We start from the raw sequence: 17,562 nt of genomic DNA, 5'->3' as shown, positions 1-17,562 counted from the left end.
ATCGTACCGTCCCTCTCGCTCTCGTATTAAATAGTATAAGTGTCAGAGGGACCGCACGACACGGAATTCGAGTTTCGAGTTTCGTGGTAGCCCTACAGGTGTATTTAATACTATGATGGAAAGTAATACTTTAAAATAACAAATTTTATTGTTATGATGGTTATAATTTGTTTTAGTTAGGATTAAGTAAACAATGTAAGAAATGTTTATTATAGTTTATAGTTATTAGTTTGGTTATTGTCAGCCATCGCCTGTTTGCAATGTGATGTGACATAGCAAAATCGACGTTTATTTCTATGTCTTGGCTGTTTTTATTTCCTAGTTGGCAACATAGTTCACGAATGTCAATTAAATGTCAAACTGTGATTGTCAAATGTCATTTGTTTTCTTTCAGAATTATTTTGGACCGTAAACATTTGTTCGTTTTCCAAATCTGTTTGCATCTTAATTTTGTGAAGTGATATTAACGTGAAACATGGCTCTGTTTCCCGGAGCCGTCGCGTTCGACGAGTATGGACGTCCATTTATAATATTAAGGGATCAGGATCAGCAAAAACGGCTCACCGGTCTAGATGCTTTGAGGGTAAGTTATGCTCATATTTCTCTTATTTACCCATAATGTACTTACTTAAACACTATTTAAAGCCTCATTCCACCTTCCTGAGATAATAAATTTCAGAAAACCAAGAACTTTTTTATAACCTATGGAATGCAGATCCATCTAGAATTTTGAGCAAAATCAAAAAAATACTTATTAAAACTTAATTTTTTTCACTTTTCATTAATTTTTATTCTTATACAGACTTAATTACAGCTGAAAAAACTACTACACCCGTCACTTTGTGTGAATAATTGGGTTTAATACTGCCAGGTGTTTTTTGACAATGAGTCACATGATATAGGTACCTTTGTATGTACAGTTAGGAAAGTCTCTTGTATCTTTACTCAATTTGTTCATAGATTCATTCATGGCAGTTCTAAAAGGTTAATGCATCTGTGAAGACTAAATTCAAACAGAACTTTTCAGTAGGTACCTACAAAATTACCGTCAATGTTTTAAAAATAGACTAGACAAACACTTAAAAAAGAAAGACTAAAAACACAAGTGCAGTGATGTACACGCATCAGCTCTATGAGCTGCTAGTGTATTATTTCAATAATAATAATAATAATAATGCCTTTACACAGACTTGTAAATTAGTGATTTATGAAAACTCTTAAATGGCTGACTTTACCATTTCTATTGTCAAAAAAAAACATCTGAGAATTAATTAAAATATTTGAGCAAGAGCATAATAACATTCCTTTTTTGAGCAGTTGGGAAACACTACAGGCTGCCTTTACAAAGAACTGTCTAAATAGTAAATGAAATGCGAGTTATTCACAAGATGTGAATAAGTGAAAACTTTGAGTTACTTTTTATAATTTTTTTCTGTAAAAAACTACGAGTGTAGGTTTGTTTTTATATCCTGAATATAGATAGTTAAGAATAACGCAAATCTTGATGTAGCTCCGTCCAGTCATTCCAAGTTCCTTCGTGTCCTGTTACCACACATCTATTTTCTTTATTATTAACATTAGGATTCCTTCATAAAACATCTTAAAATTCCTACAAAGTAGATTGACTTGAACTTGGATATTGGTTTTAATCGCAAACCCCTTTAATATTTTAAGTATTTTAAATAGTTACTCTTGAATTATTTGTGAGTTTGTGTTATTTGTGATGCATAACTTGTAAATAAACTAATGAATAAATCTGTTTTATTTTTATTTTTTTAACCGACTTCAAAAAAAAGAGGTTATCAATTCGGTTGTATTTTTTTTTTTTTTTTTAATGTTTGTTACCTCAGAACTCCATCATTTATGAACCGATTTGACAAAATTTTTTTGAGTTTGTCTAGGAATGCTTTCAATTAGGTCCCATAAGCAGCAAATTAGGATCTGATGATCGGTTCTTAAAGAAATCGAGGGAACTCTTCAAATATTGTAGGGACACCTATGGTAATTTGGATATATTTAGCAGTAACTCGTGCATTTGCTTTTACAAATCATAATTTGGTGAAGTGGAACTGATGATGAAGACCAGATTTGACCAACGGAACTACTACTATCAATAACAAGTATTTCACGGGTTAAATTTAAATTTCTTAAATTATCATGATTAATATACTTACCTAGATAAGCGACTAAGAAGAAGCTTTAAGTTAATGATTCTTTCAACTGATTTGATGCTGAAGCCAGAAGGTAGGCAACGGAACTCTGTTATAAAACAACGTAACTAAGTCGTGTTTGGGCTTAATGGAATTGTTGTGAGATGTTCTTTAGCTAGGAATCACTAAAAAGTGAGAAAAAAAGAAAAATTTTAACAAAAAAGTAAAACCGACTCAAAAAATAAAAAAATAACAAAAATTGGAACCGACTACAAAACCCTTGAAAATATTTTTCTAGGTAAGTAGGTACGTACTAGCTCGAAGTTGGTGACTCAGCATAACCCAGCAGGAGGGATTGAAACCCATAGTATGTAGGTGAGGTTGACTAGACTACGTACTACGTACTAGAGGTACGACTATTGTGAATTGTCCCACTCCTGCTGGGTCGTGCTGAGTCACCGACTTCGAGCTAGTACGTACCTACTTACCTAGAAAAATATTTTCAAGGTTTTTGTAGTCGGTTCCAATTTTTGTTATTTTTTTTTTTATTATCATTATCTAAATTATCGGGCAGGCAGTTGTGTGCAATTGATAGGTGCCTGTATCTAGCTGTTCTTAGTCAAGCAGTCTTTGTATTTATTTAAATAATAATCAATCTTTAGAAGATCTTTAGAGATCTATTAGGTATTATTTGAATCAGTTCTTCATGCTGTCCATAATTTATTTCATCACTCAATTGTCATTTTCACTTATACACAGAGTACATATATATCAGAGACACCACCTAGTACAAGCAAATGGTATCACCCTAATACTGGCTATTCAACTGGCTATTTTTCTTTCATTTGATTTACCAATAGATGGCACCAGTGAGAACACAAATAACACGATACGTATTGCCATCTAGTGAGACTAAGGATACGGAACACTGACAACAACCAACAAGCTCACCAACTGAGCCTAGACAACTAGAGATACGCATGTTGTATCTGTCTTATTTACGTCAGTAGAAGAGAATGGCATGTTTCTATCAAATAGTTTCGACGAATGTGAGCAAGCGCGGGGCAAGCCCAGCAAGCGCATTCCGGTTATTCGCCATCTAGCGTCACAGTTGCAAAACACAACGAAAGCCTCATAGCTGAAATGTAGCCACATGTAGCCTATACTTTCGTATTCTCAATTTATTATTTTTATGGTGTTTCTTATTTTCAAATTAAGGAGTTGAATTAAGGTTGATGTGAAGTTGTGTTTATAAAATATGCTAGTCTTTATTTTAATCTTAATATTTCTACTTAATTCAGCTTATTCACATTTTATAATTTACAAATGTTAATAGTAGTGCCATCTATTGCTGTTTTTTTGTATTAAACATAGCTTGTAGGGATTGGTAGGCCATGCTCTTATACAAAAATATTGTTAATGAAATAAATTTAAGATCTGAATAATTATAGTGTTGTATAAGTAACATATTAATGACATCAGTATTAAGTGCCATTATTAAAAGACAATCCTATTGTTTCCAGTCACACATATCAGCAGCCCGTCAGATCGCTGGCATCCTCCGCACGTCCCTCGGCCCGCGTGGTCTGGACAAGATGATGGTATCCCCCGACGGGGAGGTCACCGTCACCAACGACGGAGCCACCATCCTGAAGCTCATGGATGTAGAGCACCAGATCGGCAAGCTGATGGTGCAGCTGGCTCAGAGTCAGGATGATGAGATTGGCGATGGGACTACCGGAGTTGTTGTTTTGGCTGGTACGTATAATGTAATTTGCATTAATTGTCACCTGTACTAATATCAGCCACAGTGGAGCATGCAAAAATATCTGAAAAGGCCTACTGGCCCTAGAAATAGAGTTGTGTAAGATATTTATGCACACTTTGTTATGTGAGATATTGGTGCTGTTGGCTGTACAAAAAAAAACAGTTAAATACAGTAAAGGGTCAATCAACTTTTTATTAGTGTTGTTATTCTGTCCCGTGCCCGTAACTCAGGAGACATCACACATACTCTTTGTTAGAAAAATGTTTGCATTATATACAATGTATAGCATGCTTAGGAGATGAGACATGAAGAATTGCCTTAAAGACACAACTTTTAGTAGATTTGTACTCCATAGAATCATTACTTGTAATAGATGACTCTGGAGATGTTACCATGGCAACAAGCTACACAAAAAGTTGCCTGACCCTTAAAACAAAGAACTAGCAATAAAGGTGTAAGCTAATCAGTAATATTTTTCCAGGCGCCCTTCTGGAGCAAGCCTCCAGCCTCCTCGACAAAGGCATCCACCCGATCCGCATCGCGGACGGCTTCGAGATGGCCGCCGCCACAGCGCTGCAGCACCTGGACAGCATCAGCGAAGCGTTCCCGGTCAGCCAGGACACGAGGGAGAACCTGATCAAAGTCGCCATGACAACGCTCGGCAGCAAGGTCGTCGTCAAGTGCCATCGGCTGATGGCTGAGATTGCTGTTGATGTGAGTAGGCTTTTTTGGGAAAGTGTCACCAGGGTTTTGGGTTAATCAACGTTTTAGTGTTGTTATTCTGTAAGGTACGTAACTCAGGAGACGTTACCATGGCAACAAGATATGCTAAAATGTTGATAGACCCACCTGCTAACTCTTAATCAAACCATGCATCGATTCAATTGCACAATTCGTCGGCAGGCGATCCTGACGGTGGCAGACCTAGAGAAGCGCGACGTGAACTTCGAGCTGATCAAAGTGGAGGGCAAGGTCGGCGGCCGCATGGAGGACTCGCTGCTCGTGCGCGGAGTCGTCGTCGACAAGACCATGAGCCATCCGCAGATGCCTAAAGTGCTCAAGGTTCGTACGCTATTGTAGCACATATTGTAATGATAAATTTAAGTAATGAACATGAGTTTTAACGCGATCGATATGTGTACGACACCTAAGAGCCTACGCTAGCTGCCGCGGTTTGCACGGAGCGGGTGGACGCCTGTTGAAAAGTAGTATGAGCAGCGCTAACTGTGCGTGTCGCGTGCGACGGTATTTTACTTGCATTAGCGCCCGCAGGCGTGCGCCCGCTCAGTGTACCCGCGCCAGCTAGCGTAGACCCTTAAGGAGACTGAGGCGAGGCGTGTGGATAGCGGGGGGAGAGGCTCCCGCTCTTCAACTCGCGTGCTATCTGTCATGACAGTTGGTCCTCCCCAGTTGTCTGCAATATGTGTGACGTGTCATGTGTCGTGTGTCGTGTCCACAGGACGTGAAGCTGGCGATCCTGACGTGCCCGTTCGAGCCGCCCAAGCCCAAGACCAAGCACAAGCTGCATGTGGGCTCCGCCGACCAGTACCGCGAGCTGAGACAGTACGAGCACGACAAGTTTCTGGAGATGGTGCGACGCGTCAAGGTACTAACATGGTGGTGGATTATTTAGTTTATAATACTAGTTTAACTTAATAACACACTTTTCCGGTTGGCCGAGAGCCAAAAATATGGAGGGGAACGAGGAGCCCCCCGATCCGGGCGGTGGCAGTTCCACAAACACGATTGAGATGGACTCGCAAGACAGTAATTCACGAAAGCGTAGTCTTAACTTGTTGGAACTTTCATCGTCCGAAAGGTTCGAACCTAAAGGCAAAAAGGTGATGCAGGGAACCGACGTCGACAACGCATCTGCAGCAACCGTCTATAAACACCCTGATTTAGACGCGGATTCACGCAAATACGGCAGTGAAGACAGTGGCCATTTATAGTTCACATCTCACGAGACGCGGAATCGTACAACTCGGGTATTTCACTGCAACCAATAAAGGTTGGTCTCGCATTTGCTAGAGCCAACATCCAAAATATCAAACGAGATGGTATTAAGATCGTTGGCAGAAACCGTGTCTCGGTGGAGTTTAAGACCGCTCAGGATGCTAATTCCATTTTAGAGAACCCCTTTTTGTCACATCATAAATTTGTAGCCAGCATTCCATCCTATAATGTTTCTCGTATGGGATTGATCCGTGGTGTACCAGTTGACTGGTCAATGGAAGAATTTGTGGACGCTACCGACCTCAAAGACGGACAGGGTAAAATCCTTAAAGCCCGGCGCCTCCAACGTAAGGTAACCAATGAGGGAGGACCTCCATCCTGGGTACCAACTCAAACTGTCGTAGTGACTTTTGAAGGTCAAAAACTTCCAGACAGAATCTTCGCTTTTTATACGTCGTTGAAGGTCGAAGTGTATGTGCTACCGACAATTCAATGCCGAAAATGTTTGAGGTTTGGTCATATACAGGCCCAGTGCCGATCTGATGCTCGTTGTTTTAAGTGTGCCCAAAAACACCCAGGCGAAGGTTGCAACGTCGCCGCTGAGCAAGTGACTTGCTTCTTCTGTTCAGGTCATCATTTTGCTACAGACCAACGTTGCCCTGAATATTGTAGGCAAAAATCTATTAAACTAGCAATGTCGGAGCACAGTATCTCTTACCAAGAAGCCTCCTCTCGCTTCCCGGCCGTACGTCGCCCTTACGCCGACGTAGCTAAGATTTTTTTTGAACCAGTTTCCAGTCCCTCTTGGCAACCTCCCTCTCCTGGTCACCCTTCCTTGCCTCCTCAATCGCCTCCCTCGACTTCATACCGTAAGACGGTCACTCGTAAAATTAGACCAAGGACCCCCCTGTCTCCCGGCTATGACCGGCAAGCTCATAAAGAAATTATCTCGACCCCCCAATCTCAGGTTCCTAATGGATACGTCTTATCATCTCGGCGGATGCCAGCTGAGACGCCCAATGACGATCTCATGGAACTATTATTCAAACTCCTCACCAATATAATCGCCAAATGGAGCGATTGTTTACCGCCCGACGTTGCCCCATTAATGGTTTCGCTAGCTGAAAGATTATCCTTCTCCAATGGCCCCCCAGGCCAACTTTCTTCAATGGAATAGTCGTAGCATCATCCCTAAAAAACCAGATTTAATCAACCTCGTTAACGAGCACTCTATATCTGTGGCGGCCATTTCGGAGACATGGTTGAGACCGGGTTCCCGTTTTAGGATCCCGGGCTTCTCGTGCCTTCGGGAAGACCGCGATGATGGACGTGCTGGTTGTGCGTTGTTCATTAAAAGAGGTTACTCTTTCTCTCAAATCCCCCTCCCTCCCCACTCTCATGAAATTAACGCAGTTGCGGCTAATATCATGGGAATAAATTTTGTATCAATTTATATTCCGCATCCAAATATCAACCTAATACCTGATCTTTCTACCATCCTGTTCTCGGTCCCTCCTCCTCTCCTCATCTTAGGTGATTTCAATAGCCATAATACCTCTTGGGGCTCATCACACAGTGACATATTTTCGTCTTTCCTCTTGGATCTGTTTGATGACATTAACGTCGTAGTCATCAATGACGGCTCCCCCACCCACCGAGTTTATCCTGGACAAAACCCTAACTCGGTGCTAGATTTGTCTGCTAGCTCTCCTAATCTTTCGTGTTCGCTATCATATCAGGTGCTGAAACAGTCATTCGGAAGTGATCATTTCCCCATTATTATCTCCCAGCCATCCTCCGTTCTTCCTTCACCTGTTCCCCAACCACTCCTTAAATATAGGTTGGATAAAGCAGATTGGCCTAGCTTCTCTTATTATGTGGAAAAAAAATTAAAAGAGCTGGATTCCAACCTTTCAAACCCTTTTGAACAATACCTCCAATTCCAATCGATACTGATAGAGGCAGCCGATAAGTACGTCCCGAAGAAAAAAATTCTTGGCAGCAAAGTCCCTTCACCTCCCTGGTGGGATGCAGAATGCACGGCGGCGGTTAAAGAAAGGGATAACGCCGAACGTAAGTTCAATGTTTCCGGTCTTTCCGAAGATTTTGTCGCCTACCAAAAAATCTCTGCTCACACTAAGCGCCTCCTAAAGAAAGCTAAAAAGAAAGGATGGAAGGGATTTTGCGAAAATCTCAACCCTAGAACTCCGCCATCGCTGGTATGGAAGAGTATTAAAAGATTCAGAGGCTCTTTCCGATCTGACTGGTCAACCCCTCATAATCCTCCTTCCTGGTTGGCGGAGTTCGCGGGTAAATTAGCTCCCTCATCGGTTCCTGAGGAATCTTGCATAAACCCATCTCCTTCTGCTGAACTAGGACCCCTCGACGAACCCTTCACATTCCCGGAACTTGAGTTGGCACTGGACGGTCTTCGTAACAGTTCACCCGGAGAAGATGGCATTCCTTATATCTTTATCCAGAAACTTAACCGCTTTTCAAAGGAACATCTGTTAAACCTTTTCAATTTGTTTTTTGTGACTGGGGAAATCCCTGAGTCATGGATGACACAAATTTTAATTCCAATGCTCAAAACAGGCAAGAACCCTCAAGATGCCAACTCCTATCGACCAATTGCCCTTTCTGCAACAATTGGTAAAATATTTGAACATTTAATTAAGAATAGGCTGGAATGGTTTGTTGAAAAAAATAATTTACTCGCTAACTCCCAGTTCGGATTCCGTAAAGGAAAAAGCACCATGGACAGCTTAAGCATATTAACCTCGGACATTAGATTGGCCCTTTCCAAAAAAAACATCTTGTAGGTTGCTTCTTAGATGTCTCCGCCGCATACGACAATGTTCTTCTTCCGGTGCTCAGAGCAAAAATGCTCCAGCTGAGTATTCCTGTGAGGATAGTTCATTTTGTTTGTAAGTTATTCATGGGACGCACCATTAAAATTCGATCCGGCAATAGTTTCCATCCTCCCCTTACCCTATGGCAGGGACTCCCTCAAGGTTCGGTGCTCTCCCCTCTTCTTTATAGTTTATATACGTATGATATGGAACAATCTGTCTCCCCCTTCTGTAGTATTCTTCAGTATGCCGACGACCTGGTGCTTTATACGGGCTCGCAGTCAACTGATGCTGCATCTTCAAAACTTAATGAAGCGCTCAGTTATCTCAAGGTTTGGCTTGATGATCATGGACTGTCTCTATCTCCATCTAAAAGTAGCATAGTTACCTTCACGCGAAGTAGATTCATACCCAACATTCAAATTCAATATGATCGAGACGTCATTCCTTGCAAGGACTTTGTGAAATTCCTTGGAGTCTTTTTAGACTCTAGAATGACAGGTGTACCACATTTGGAATATGTGACTGGAAAATGTGAAAAGGGTATCAATGTTCTTCGAGCTCTCTCTGGGGTCTGGTGGGGCGCCCATCCATACTGCCAAAAGCTCGTATACAACGCAGTTATCCGTAGCCAGATCGACTATGGCTCTATGGTGATAGAACCCTGTAACAAAAACGCACTTAAGAAGTGGGATCTGATTCAAGCTAAATGCCTTCGAATTTCTCTAGGTGCTATGAAATCCTCACCAAAAAATGCTATGCAGGTCGAATGCTTGGATCCTCCCTGTCCCTCCGTAGGCAGTACTTGGCAGACCGCTTCATCTTCAAAGCTTGTTCTATCTCTAATCATCCCCTTCTACCTCGACTAGAGGCGCTTTCTCTGGAAGTATCTGAAAATGCATATTGGTCACATAAGGAGACACCAAGGTATATTGTTTCGTACTCCAAATTAAAAAACCTCTCGTCACCGATATACACCTCCAGCTCTAACCCTATCTTTGAGGTCAACTATGAGTCTTTAACTTACACCCCAATGTTATCCTTGATTTTGGCATTGACAAGGATAGCCCAGCGGCTAATATTCAATTTAATAAAAAATTGGAAGAATGGCAAGATTGGTTACTCATTTTTACAGATGCTTCTAAGCTAGACCCTAATGGTCACGTAGGAGCAGCGGTATGGATTCCCAAATACCAAATTGTCTTGACTCAGAAAGGCCCAACTCAGTCATCTGTTTTCACTGGGGAATCCATAGCCATTTTAGAAGCAATCAGATTTTCGAAATCCCATAATATCTCAAAAGTATTAATTTTTTCCGACGCCAAAAGCTGCCTACAAGCAATTGTTGGTAACCATTTTAAAATGAAAACCAAATATCCAATTATTTTGAAAATCAAAGAGTCTCTATACCGTTGTAAGTTAAAAGGACTAGATGTTACACTTGCATGGATTCCGGGCCACTGCGGCATAGTAGGTAATGAAAGAGCGGACGCATGGGCAAGAGAATCCATCGAAATCGGTTGCCAGGAATATAACACCATCTTACCATCAGACCTAACGATGTCCGCTCGAGTTGACTTGAGGATCTCCTGGCAGAATATGTGGAGCCTCTCCAGACTCCAGAAAGGACGACACTACGGGAACATTCAACCGTTAATCCCTCGAAAACCGTGGTTTTATCGTTTCCGCTCTGCGAATAAATGGGTCACTTCTACCATATGCCGACTCCGTTTGGGTCATGTCTGTACTCCGGTGTTCTTAAATAAAATTAGGGTGCGGGATAACTCCTTGTGCGAATGCGGTCTAGACGAAGGAACTCTTGAGCACATTTTTTTTAATTGCGGTAAACTTACATATTCTCTGTATGACGTGTTGCCTAAGGATGTTCCGCGTCCTATTAACTTTCTGACACTTCTTTCTCTTTTAGATTCTTCCTTGACAAAAATTTTAATCAAATTTATACTGAGTCACAACATTAAGTTGTAGTAAAATTACAGCATGTTTTCTATATTTTATTTTTCCTTTACACTACTTCCTTTTATGTTAGCATGTTTAACAGTCTTCATTTCCCTGTTAAAAAAAAAAAAAAAAAAAAGTCACGCGTCCGTGTGCCGTCCATAACATATGTTATTTGTTTTAGGTCTCCTATCTGTTCCTTCTCCAAAATCAAAATTTCATAAACCGAACATTCTCCTCATGTGCGTAATGTCTCAACATCGACATTGGCAAAATACGTCTTGCTAAAATCAGCAAGAGTGAAAGCCATATTAAAAAAAAAAAAAAAAACCTTTTTTTTGTTAAGTCGCCTTAATGGAAAAAAACACTAGGTACATGCTTTTATTAACATGATTTTAGTTTACCGCCACGCTAGGAATGAAGTATAGCCACAAACTTTAAAAGAGAACTGTCGCTTGTCATGTCGGTTTGTTTACGGTTTGTGTTAGGCTAAGTTCAGATGAACGCGCGGTGACCGGCACAAGCCTGGCGCAATTCAATAAGATGGAAACAAATCATTGTTGCTGTGTATATGACCGCTCGTCACTGCGCGTGAACGTTATGTATATGTCGGCGGCCGATCGTAAAATCCGCCAGATCACGAAATTCCTAGGCATATCGTGAAATGCCGCCATTTCATTGAATTTTACAATCTCAAACCGCGCGCCGAGCCAGCCGCCTTTGTCTGAAGTTAGCCTTAGTGTCGCCCCTTGCGCAGTGTGTTGTGTAATATTCCCTATCGCTCACACGTAAAGTGTTCCCAGGACACAGGCGCGACCCTGGCCATCTGTCAGTGGGGCTTCGACGACGAGGCCAACCACCTGCTGCTGTCCGAGGGGCTGCCCGCCGTGCGCTGGGTGGGCGGGCCCGAGATGGAGCTGATAGCCATCGCCACCGGCGGACGCATCGTGCCGCGCTTCGAGGAGCTCACCCCGGAAAAGCTGGGGCACTGCGGGCTGGTGCGGGAGCTGTGTAAGTACTCATGTTTAGTGTAGCTTATTGCCATGGTAATGTCTCTTCAGTTACTTAAAAGTATGATTTTATGGGATACAAATCCACCAAATAAAGGTTATGAGTTATGTTTTAACCCTTTGAACGCCAGAGTCAACCAGTCGTGACAGCCAATAAAATGCCTGACACGCCAGAGTCATCTATAGATGACCAGCATTCAATTCGAAAAAAAATCTTTCAATTAATATTTAATTTGATTCGTCATCGTTAGGAATATTTTCTTCCCTATTTTATAAAGATTTATAGGTACATAGGTAGTATATTTGCGATGCTAAATTGTTAAAATATATAATCGTGAAATATTACTCATAATAATATTTCATAGTCCTGCACGCCAGTGTCATGACAGAATGACCGCTAGTGATGTCATTGCTTTGTGTAGAATATTTTTTTATTTTTCCTTCTTGAAACTGAGGGTGAGCAATATAAAAAATGACTATATTCCTATTAAGAAAAAAGGTTTAATATAATACCTTCTTGATCAGATTGTGTTTTTATTTTTCTAATATGTTCAATAGGTTAAGGGCATTCCTACGTGGCTCATCGTTTAAGCAATGCATATACTGAGCAGCAAGAAATCGGGTTGACAATGGTTGCAGAATTGATAATTTTGTATGTAGAGTGGGCCAAATTTAGTGCGGCTGAGTATAGTTATTCATTGCAAACATTTTTCTGAGAAAATGTACTGATGCCTCCTGAGTTACGTTAAAAGTTAATGACCCTGACACCACATTAGAAAGCTTGGAAAAGCCTCGTGGCCGTTTAGTGCCCGTGACTATGGTGCGCGAGGTGGCTCGCTCTGTGGAGGGTGACCCAGTTTAAAGTCTACTTATATTATATTATTTGTTCGGCAGCATTCGGCACATCCAAGGACGAGATGTTGGTGATAGAAGAGTGCAGCAACTCGCGCGCCGTCACCGTTCTGATGCGCGGCGGCAACCGCATGATCGTGGAGGAGGCCAAGCGCTCCGTGCACGACGCGCTCTGCATCGTGAGGAGTCTCGTGCAGGTACACGGCCCCCGCGACACCCGCGACACCCGCGACACCGTGCTGGTGCGACATGCTTACCAAGGCACCAAACAGTAGATTTGACTTTTGATATTATAATCCGAGACGTGGTGCTTCACTATAGGCTCAGAGACACCGGCTGCACTTTTCCGACTCCCTGGAGCTTACCATGGGGAGGAAAGGGTTGGCAGGGTTACTTCTTACTTCAGCTGTTAGCTGGAAAGCCGAGAGAGGAGCATGCATTCTCTTGTTACGTTCTGCGGGGTGCTTGGGTCAGTAATTTTTTGCTGATCTCCATTGGTGTCTTCCTTGACAGTCCCTAGCCCTTTTTAACCCCTGACAGAAAAAGAGGGATGTCATAAGTTTGACCGCTATATTTATTATTATGCTTATTATATCTATATTTTTTATTTATTTTATAAATCAAAGCTTGACAATGCATGTATTCGAACAGAAAAAAAAAAATTAAGCTACCTTTAAATATACTAAGATTTATAAATGTTTGAAACTCAAGATTAGACAGAGAAAGAGTTACTTGCATGTGACGTCACACGCAAGTAGCGCTATACTTGCTGCATAGAGAAAAGCGTTTTAGAAAGAGATAGGAATAAAGATTTTACAGAAAATATATAAATCTAATTGTCAACCGAAACCTATAAACCCCGACACATAAATAGGGGTAAGATTGACCGCTATGTGTATTAGTCTGTCTGCGGCACCGTAGCTCTTAAACGGGTGGACCGTTTTGAATGCGGTTTTTTATTTATTTCAAAGCAGGTTTTCTAGCGATGGTTCTTAGACATGTTTCATCAAAATCGGTTCCGCCGTTTTTAAGATGTTGCACTTTGAAGTGACAAAGTCTGGGGTTTCCAACTTTTTGTTGCTTAGGTTAATAATAATAATAATAATAATCTTTATTGTTCAATAAAAACCTTAAACAAACAAAAAGGTTATTAGGTAAGGTTATTAGGTTTTAATTGTTATCCGTTTGTGGCAGGACTCCCGCGTGGTGTACGGGGGCGGCGCGGCCGAGATCGCGTGCTCGCTGGCGGTGGCGCGCGCCGCCGAGACCATTTCCTCGCTGGACCAGTACTCGTACCGCGCCTTCGCCGACGCGCTGGAGGCCGCGCCGCTGGCTCTCGCAGAGAACAGGTGCGAGTGCGATAGCGGAAACAACTCGCTAGTAGACAGACACGCTATATTATCGTCGCTACTTTGAAAAATCTCGTTTCTTAAATCAATATATGTCAACAAAATTGAATCTTGAAACAATGTTTATGAAGTTCACTTTGAAAAATGATTGATTATAAGATATTTTTTAAAAGTAGTGACGATATACAGCCGGCGGCAAGTAAGTGAAACGCTGACTGTTAATTTCTGGGCATGTGATAGTTGCCAGCCCCGCGTATCACTCAGTCAACCGCGATACCTTATTTATTTTGCGCATTAACACACACACGCATACTAAGACACACTAGGGGGAACATCACCCTGAAGAACACACTAAGGAGATACACTATACTAAACACTATACACTAGGGGGTATAACTACACACTAGGAAGCACACTACACACGGGAGGCACACTACACTACACAAGGGGCACACTACACAAGGAGCATACTACACACTAGGGGGCACACTACACACTAGGAGGCACACACGAGGAGACACTGCACACTGGGGGGCACACTACGCAGTCAGGACAAATAAACTCACTAGAGAACACTACACTACACAAGGGGCGTACTACACACTAGGGGGCACACTACAGAAGTACAGACACAGTACACACAAGGAGTACTGCACACTGGGGGGCACACTACGCATTCAGGACAAACTACACACTACACAAGGGAGGGGCATACTACACACAAGGGTTCACACTACCCACTAGGGGGCACACTACGCACTCAGGACGTACTACCCGCTAGGAGACACAGTAATGGTATCAAAACTTGGGGGCAAAAAGACAGCTGTCTCGATATACACAAATGTGCTTATGGCAGTGTTCCATTTGTTGCAGCGGTCTGTCGCCCATCGACGCGCTGTCGGAGATCAAGGCGCGGCAAGTCGCAGAGAAGAATTCCAACCTCGGCATCGACTGCATGGCCAAAGGTACGCTACGCTTTAGGTTTACACTCAAAACAGTTTATTACGACATCGAAGGGATCGATATTTTTTACGGTTCCGTAGCCAAAGTAGATACAAACTGGTGTCGCACGTTCTAGTTTAGTAAGGCGTGTGAGAGCGCGCAAAAATAATATGACCGTAAAAATAGTCTTATCAGATATTTATATACGCTTTGTTGTGTCAGATATTATTACTGGTGGGAAAAAAAAACAACTCTTTTTTCCAGGCATTGTGCATAAATGTTTACAAATATTCAACCTTGCTTATTTGACAATATGGTACAAAATAAATTGAGGTCGTTAAAAATATTTTTCGTTTTTAAATTAATCCCTCATATGTTGGTGCAATATTTTTCGTTGTGCTAAAATATAGTTGTCTCCGCAGGCTCAAACGACATGAAAGCGATGAACGTAATCGAGTCCCTGCACTCGAAGAAGCAACAGATCGCACTCGCCACGCAGCTCGTCAAGATGATACTCAAGATCGACGACGTTCGCTCGCCCGCCGACTCCATCCAGTAACAGGTCGCGACGAGTTAGGAGTTAGGTCATGAAGAAACGCTGAAGTTTACTATACCCTGAAGGATTGACATCGGAGCTCAAAATACGCTAACAACGTCTAGACCACATCTGACACAATATCTGCGTTTCCATCAGAGATGTGCGAGGTTTGTCAAGAACCAATAGAAACACTTAATACCTATCCTCGCACAATAGGTAAATGAAGTGTTTCTATTGGTTCATGACAAACGCATTGCTGGCAACGCATCCTGGCACAACTCTGGGGAAAACGCAACTTTATGCGGTCAAGGCTCTGATACCGGTTAAATTTCCAAACCGTTATCATGTACTTGGCGCAAAACCATTTCATTTTGGTTTCGTTCGCGAAACCTTTATTTTTAAACCGGTTTTTAAGGGAACATTTCCATAAAGTTCTTGTCAAATTAACCGGTTTAGAACAATAAAAACCGGTTTATTCTGGCGCTATAGTTAAGTTCTTAAAAACGTTCGCGTTCTTATGAAAGTTCGGAGTTAAACCGAAATAAACCGATATTTACCGCTATTTTATAAACCGGTTCCGATCCTTGCGGGCGGTTATGTGTATAGCCACTCTGAGGGTAGGTAAGGGGATTCCTTGGGCTAATATACATCACAAACTGCATGTCAGCACTGTTTTCAGCTCGGTCGAAGTCCTTCTTTGAAACTTGAAACCATTCAGAGCGCTAGATTCATATTTTGTCTGGAAATGACTAGCTGTATGTACACGAAGTATTTATTAATAAACTTGAGATGTTTTTAATGGTTGGTTAGTAAAATCTAATCAGATTTCAAGAGTGGTGGAGTAATAGTTTTTACTAATTAGTCTTTAGAGTGACTGAAGTTTTATATGTGCTTTTGTTGAAATAAAAAAAAAACTTTTTCTTGAGGCTTTCGGAAGTAGTCAGAACTGACTGGACATCGTCCTATGGCATATCTCTTAACCAGGGGTTGATAAAGACAGTTCGTTGGATATTATGTCCAGGGCTGTCTGGTCGATGATGCAGGTAATTACAGATGTAGGAAATAATGTTCTGGATTCGCGCTGTCATCGTTCATCCACCATTACCTCTCATATTTCTTTTTCCAGTACTTTTTGCCGTACATGGCAAAACCTACTAGACACTGGCAAAATTGTCCTCCAATGGACAGAGCCATATTTATCTAAATAAACAACAAAAGAAATAATATTCTGCCATCATCATATTTTGTTGGGAAAGTTCGTGTTTTATCTTGCTTTCTCTACTAACTTTGTAGTTTACTGAAGCTAATGAGGGCTATCGTTTTTTTAAGTGTGGCTTTCAAAGTCTGTTATTACGGGCGTGAAAACAAAGTTTAGTTTAAAATCATATTGAATATATCTTAAAACCGTACCATAAAAATATCGAGCAACCACAGTTGCGTAGTCCCGTTTTGTTCGGAAAAAAAGGGAGGGCTAAAATTTTCAAAAGACAAAACTGTCTCAAAACACAGACATTCATTGCCCCTTATCGGATAATTGCCATAATTAATTTCAGGTAATGCAAAATATTCACAAAATTATTCTAATTATAAATAAACCCGCGTAGCTCACCCAAAAACTATGAGATTTGACAATTCAGAGACCAAACGCCACTAGCGCCTCTAGCGGCGAATTCACACGCGATAGCCCTCATTGAGAACTGATATCTTTTCCAAACTCAACATTGGCGGAACTATCGATAGTACCGATGGAGCTATACTTTCAAGAATTGAATTAAAATATTTTGATTCGCGCGGTCATCGTTCATCCCCCATTACGTCTCATAATTCGTATTCTAGATTTTTTTTAACCGTACAACGGCAAAACCTACTATACACTGGCAAAATCGTCCTTCAATGGACGAAACCGTTTTTTTTTTCTAAGCTATCTACTACAGGGCCAAGATGTATTTTTTTTATTTCAATAAAAAAGCGTGGTTACAATACGGGTTTGTTCTAAACCCATTTTTAATGCTGGTCATGATGCAAGCAGATTTTAACCTATGTGTATCATTATATCACATGTCAAAATGTCTCAACTTCACTAATTCTAGGTTATTTGAATTCAGTATGTTTTAGTTTAAGTTACGCATTATAATTGAACGCTGGTACGGCAGTACTACACAGCCTTATTGCACTAATAAAATTAATGA

At 41.4% G+C, this 17,562-nt stretch overlaps 1 protein-coding gene across 1 annotated transcript; it reads left to right on the top strand.

Moving 5' to 3' along the window:
* The first annotated feature begins 358 nt into the window (after positions 1 to 358).
* On the top strand, positions 359 to 16,931 carry CCT5 (chaperonin containing TCP1 subunit 5). Its single transcript, XM_074108867.1, has 10 exons — positions 359 to 583; positions 3,674 to 3,908; positions 4,400 to 4,632; positions 4,822 to 4,980; positions 5,378 to 5,524; positions 11,486 to 11,693; positions 12,587 to 12,741; positions 13,739 to 13,893; positions 14,767 to 14,858; positions 15,258 to 16,931. The coding sequence occupies exons 1-10, from the start codon at positions 476 to 478 to the stop codon at positions 15,392 to 15,394; spliced, it is 1,629 nt and encodes a 542-aa protein (XP_073964968.1). The 5' UTR covers positions 359 to 475; the 3' UTR covers positions 15,395 to 16,931.
* Positions 16,932 to 17,562: the final 631 nt, after the last annotated feature.

The sequence above is a fragment of the Choristoneura fumiferana genome, chromosome 27 (assembly GCF_025370935.1).
Source record: "Choristoneura fumiferana chromosome 27, NRCan_CFum_1, whole genome shotgun sequence".
NCBI classification, from domain to species: Eukaryota; Metazoa; Arthropoda; class Insecta; order Lepidoptera; family Tortricidae; genus Choristoneura; species Choristoneura fumiferana.
Note: the sequence above shows the minus strand (reverse complement) of the source record. Positions and strands in the feature narration are given on the sequence as shown.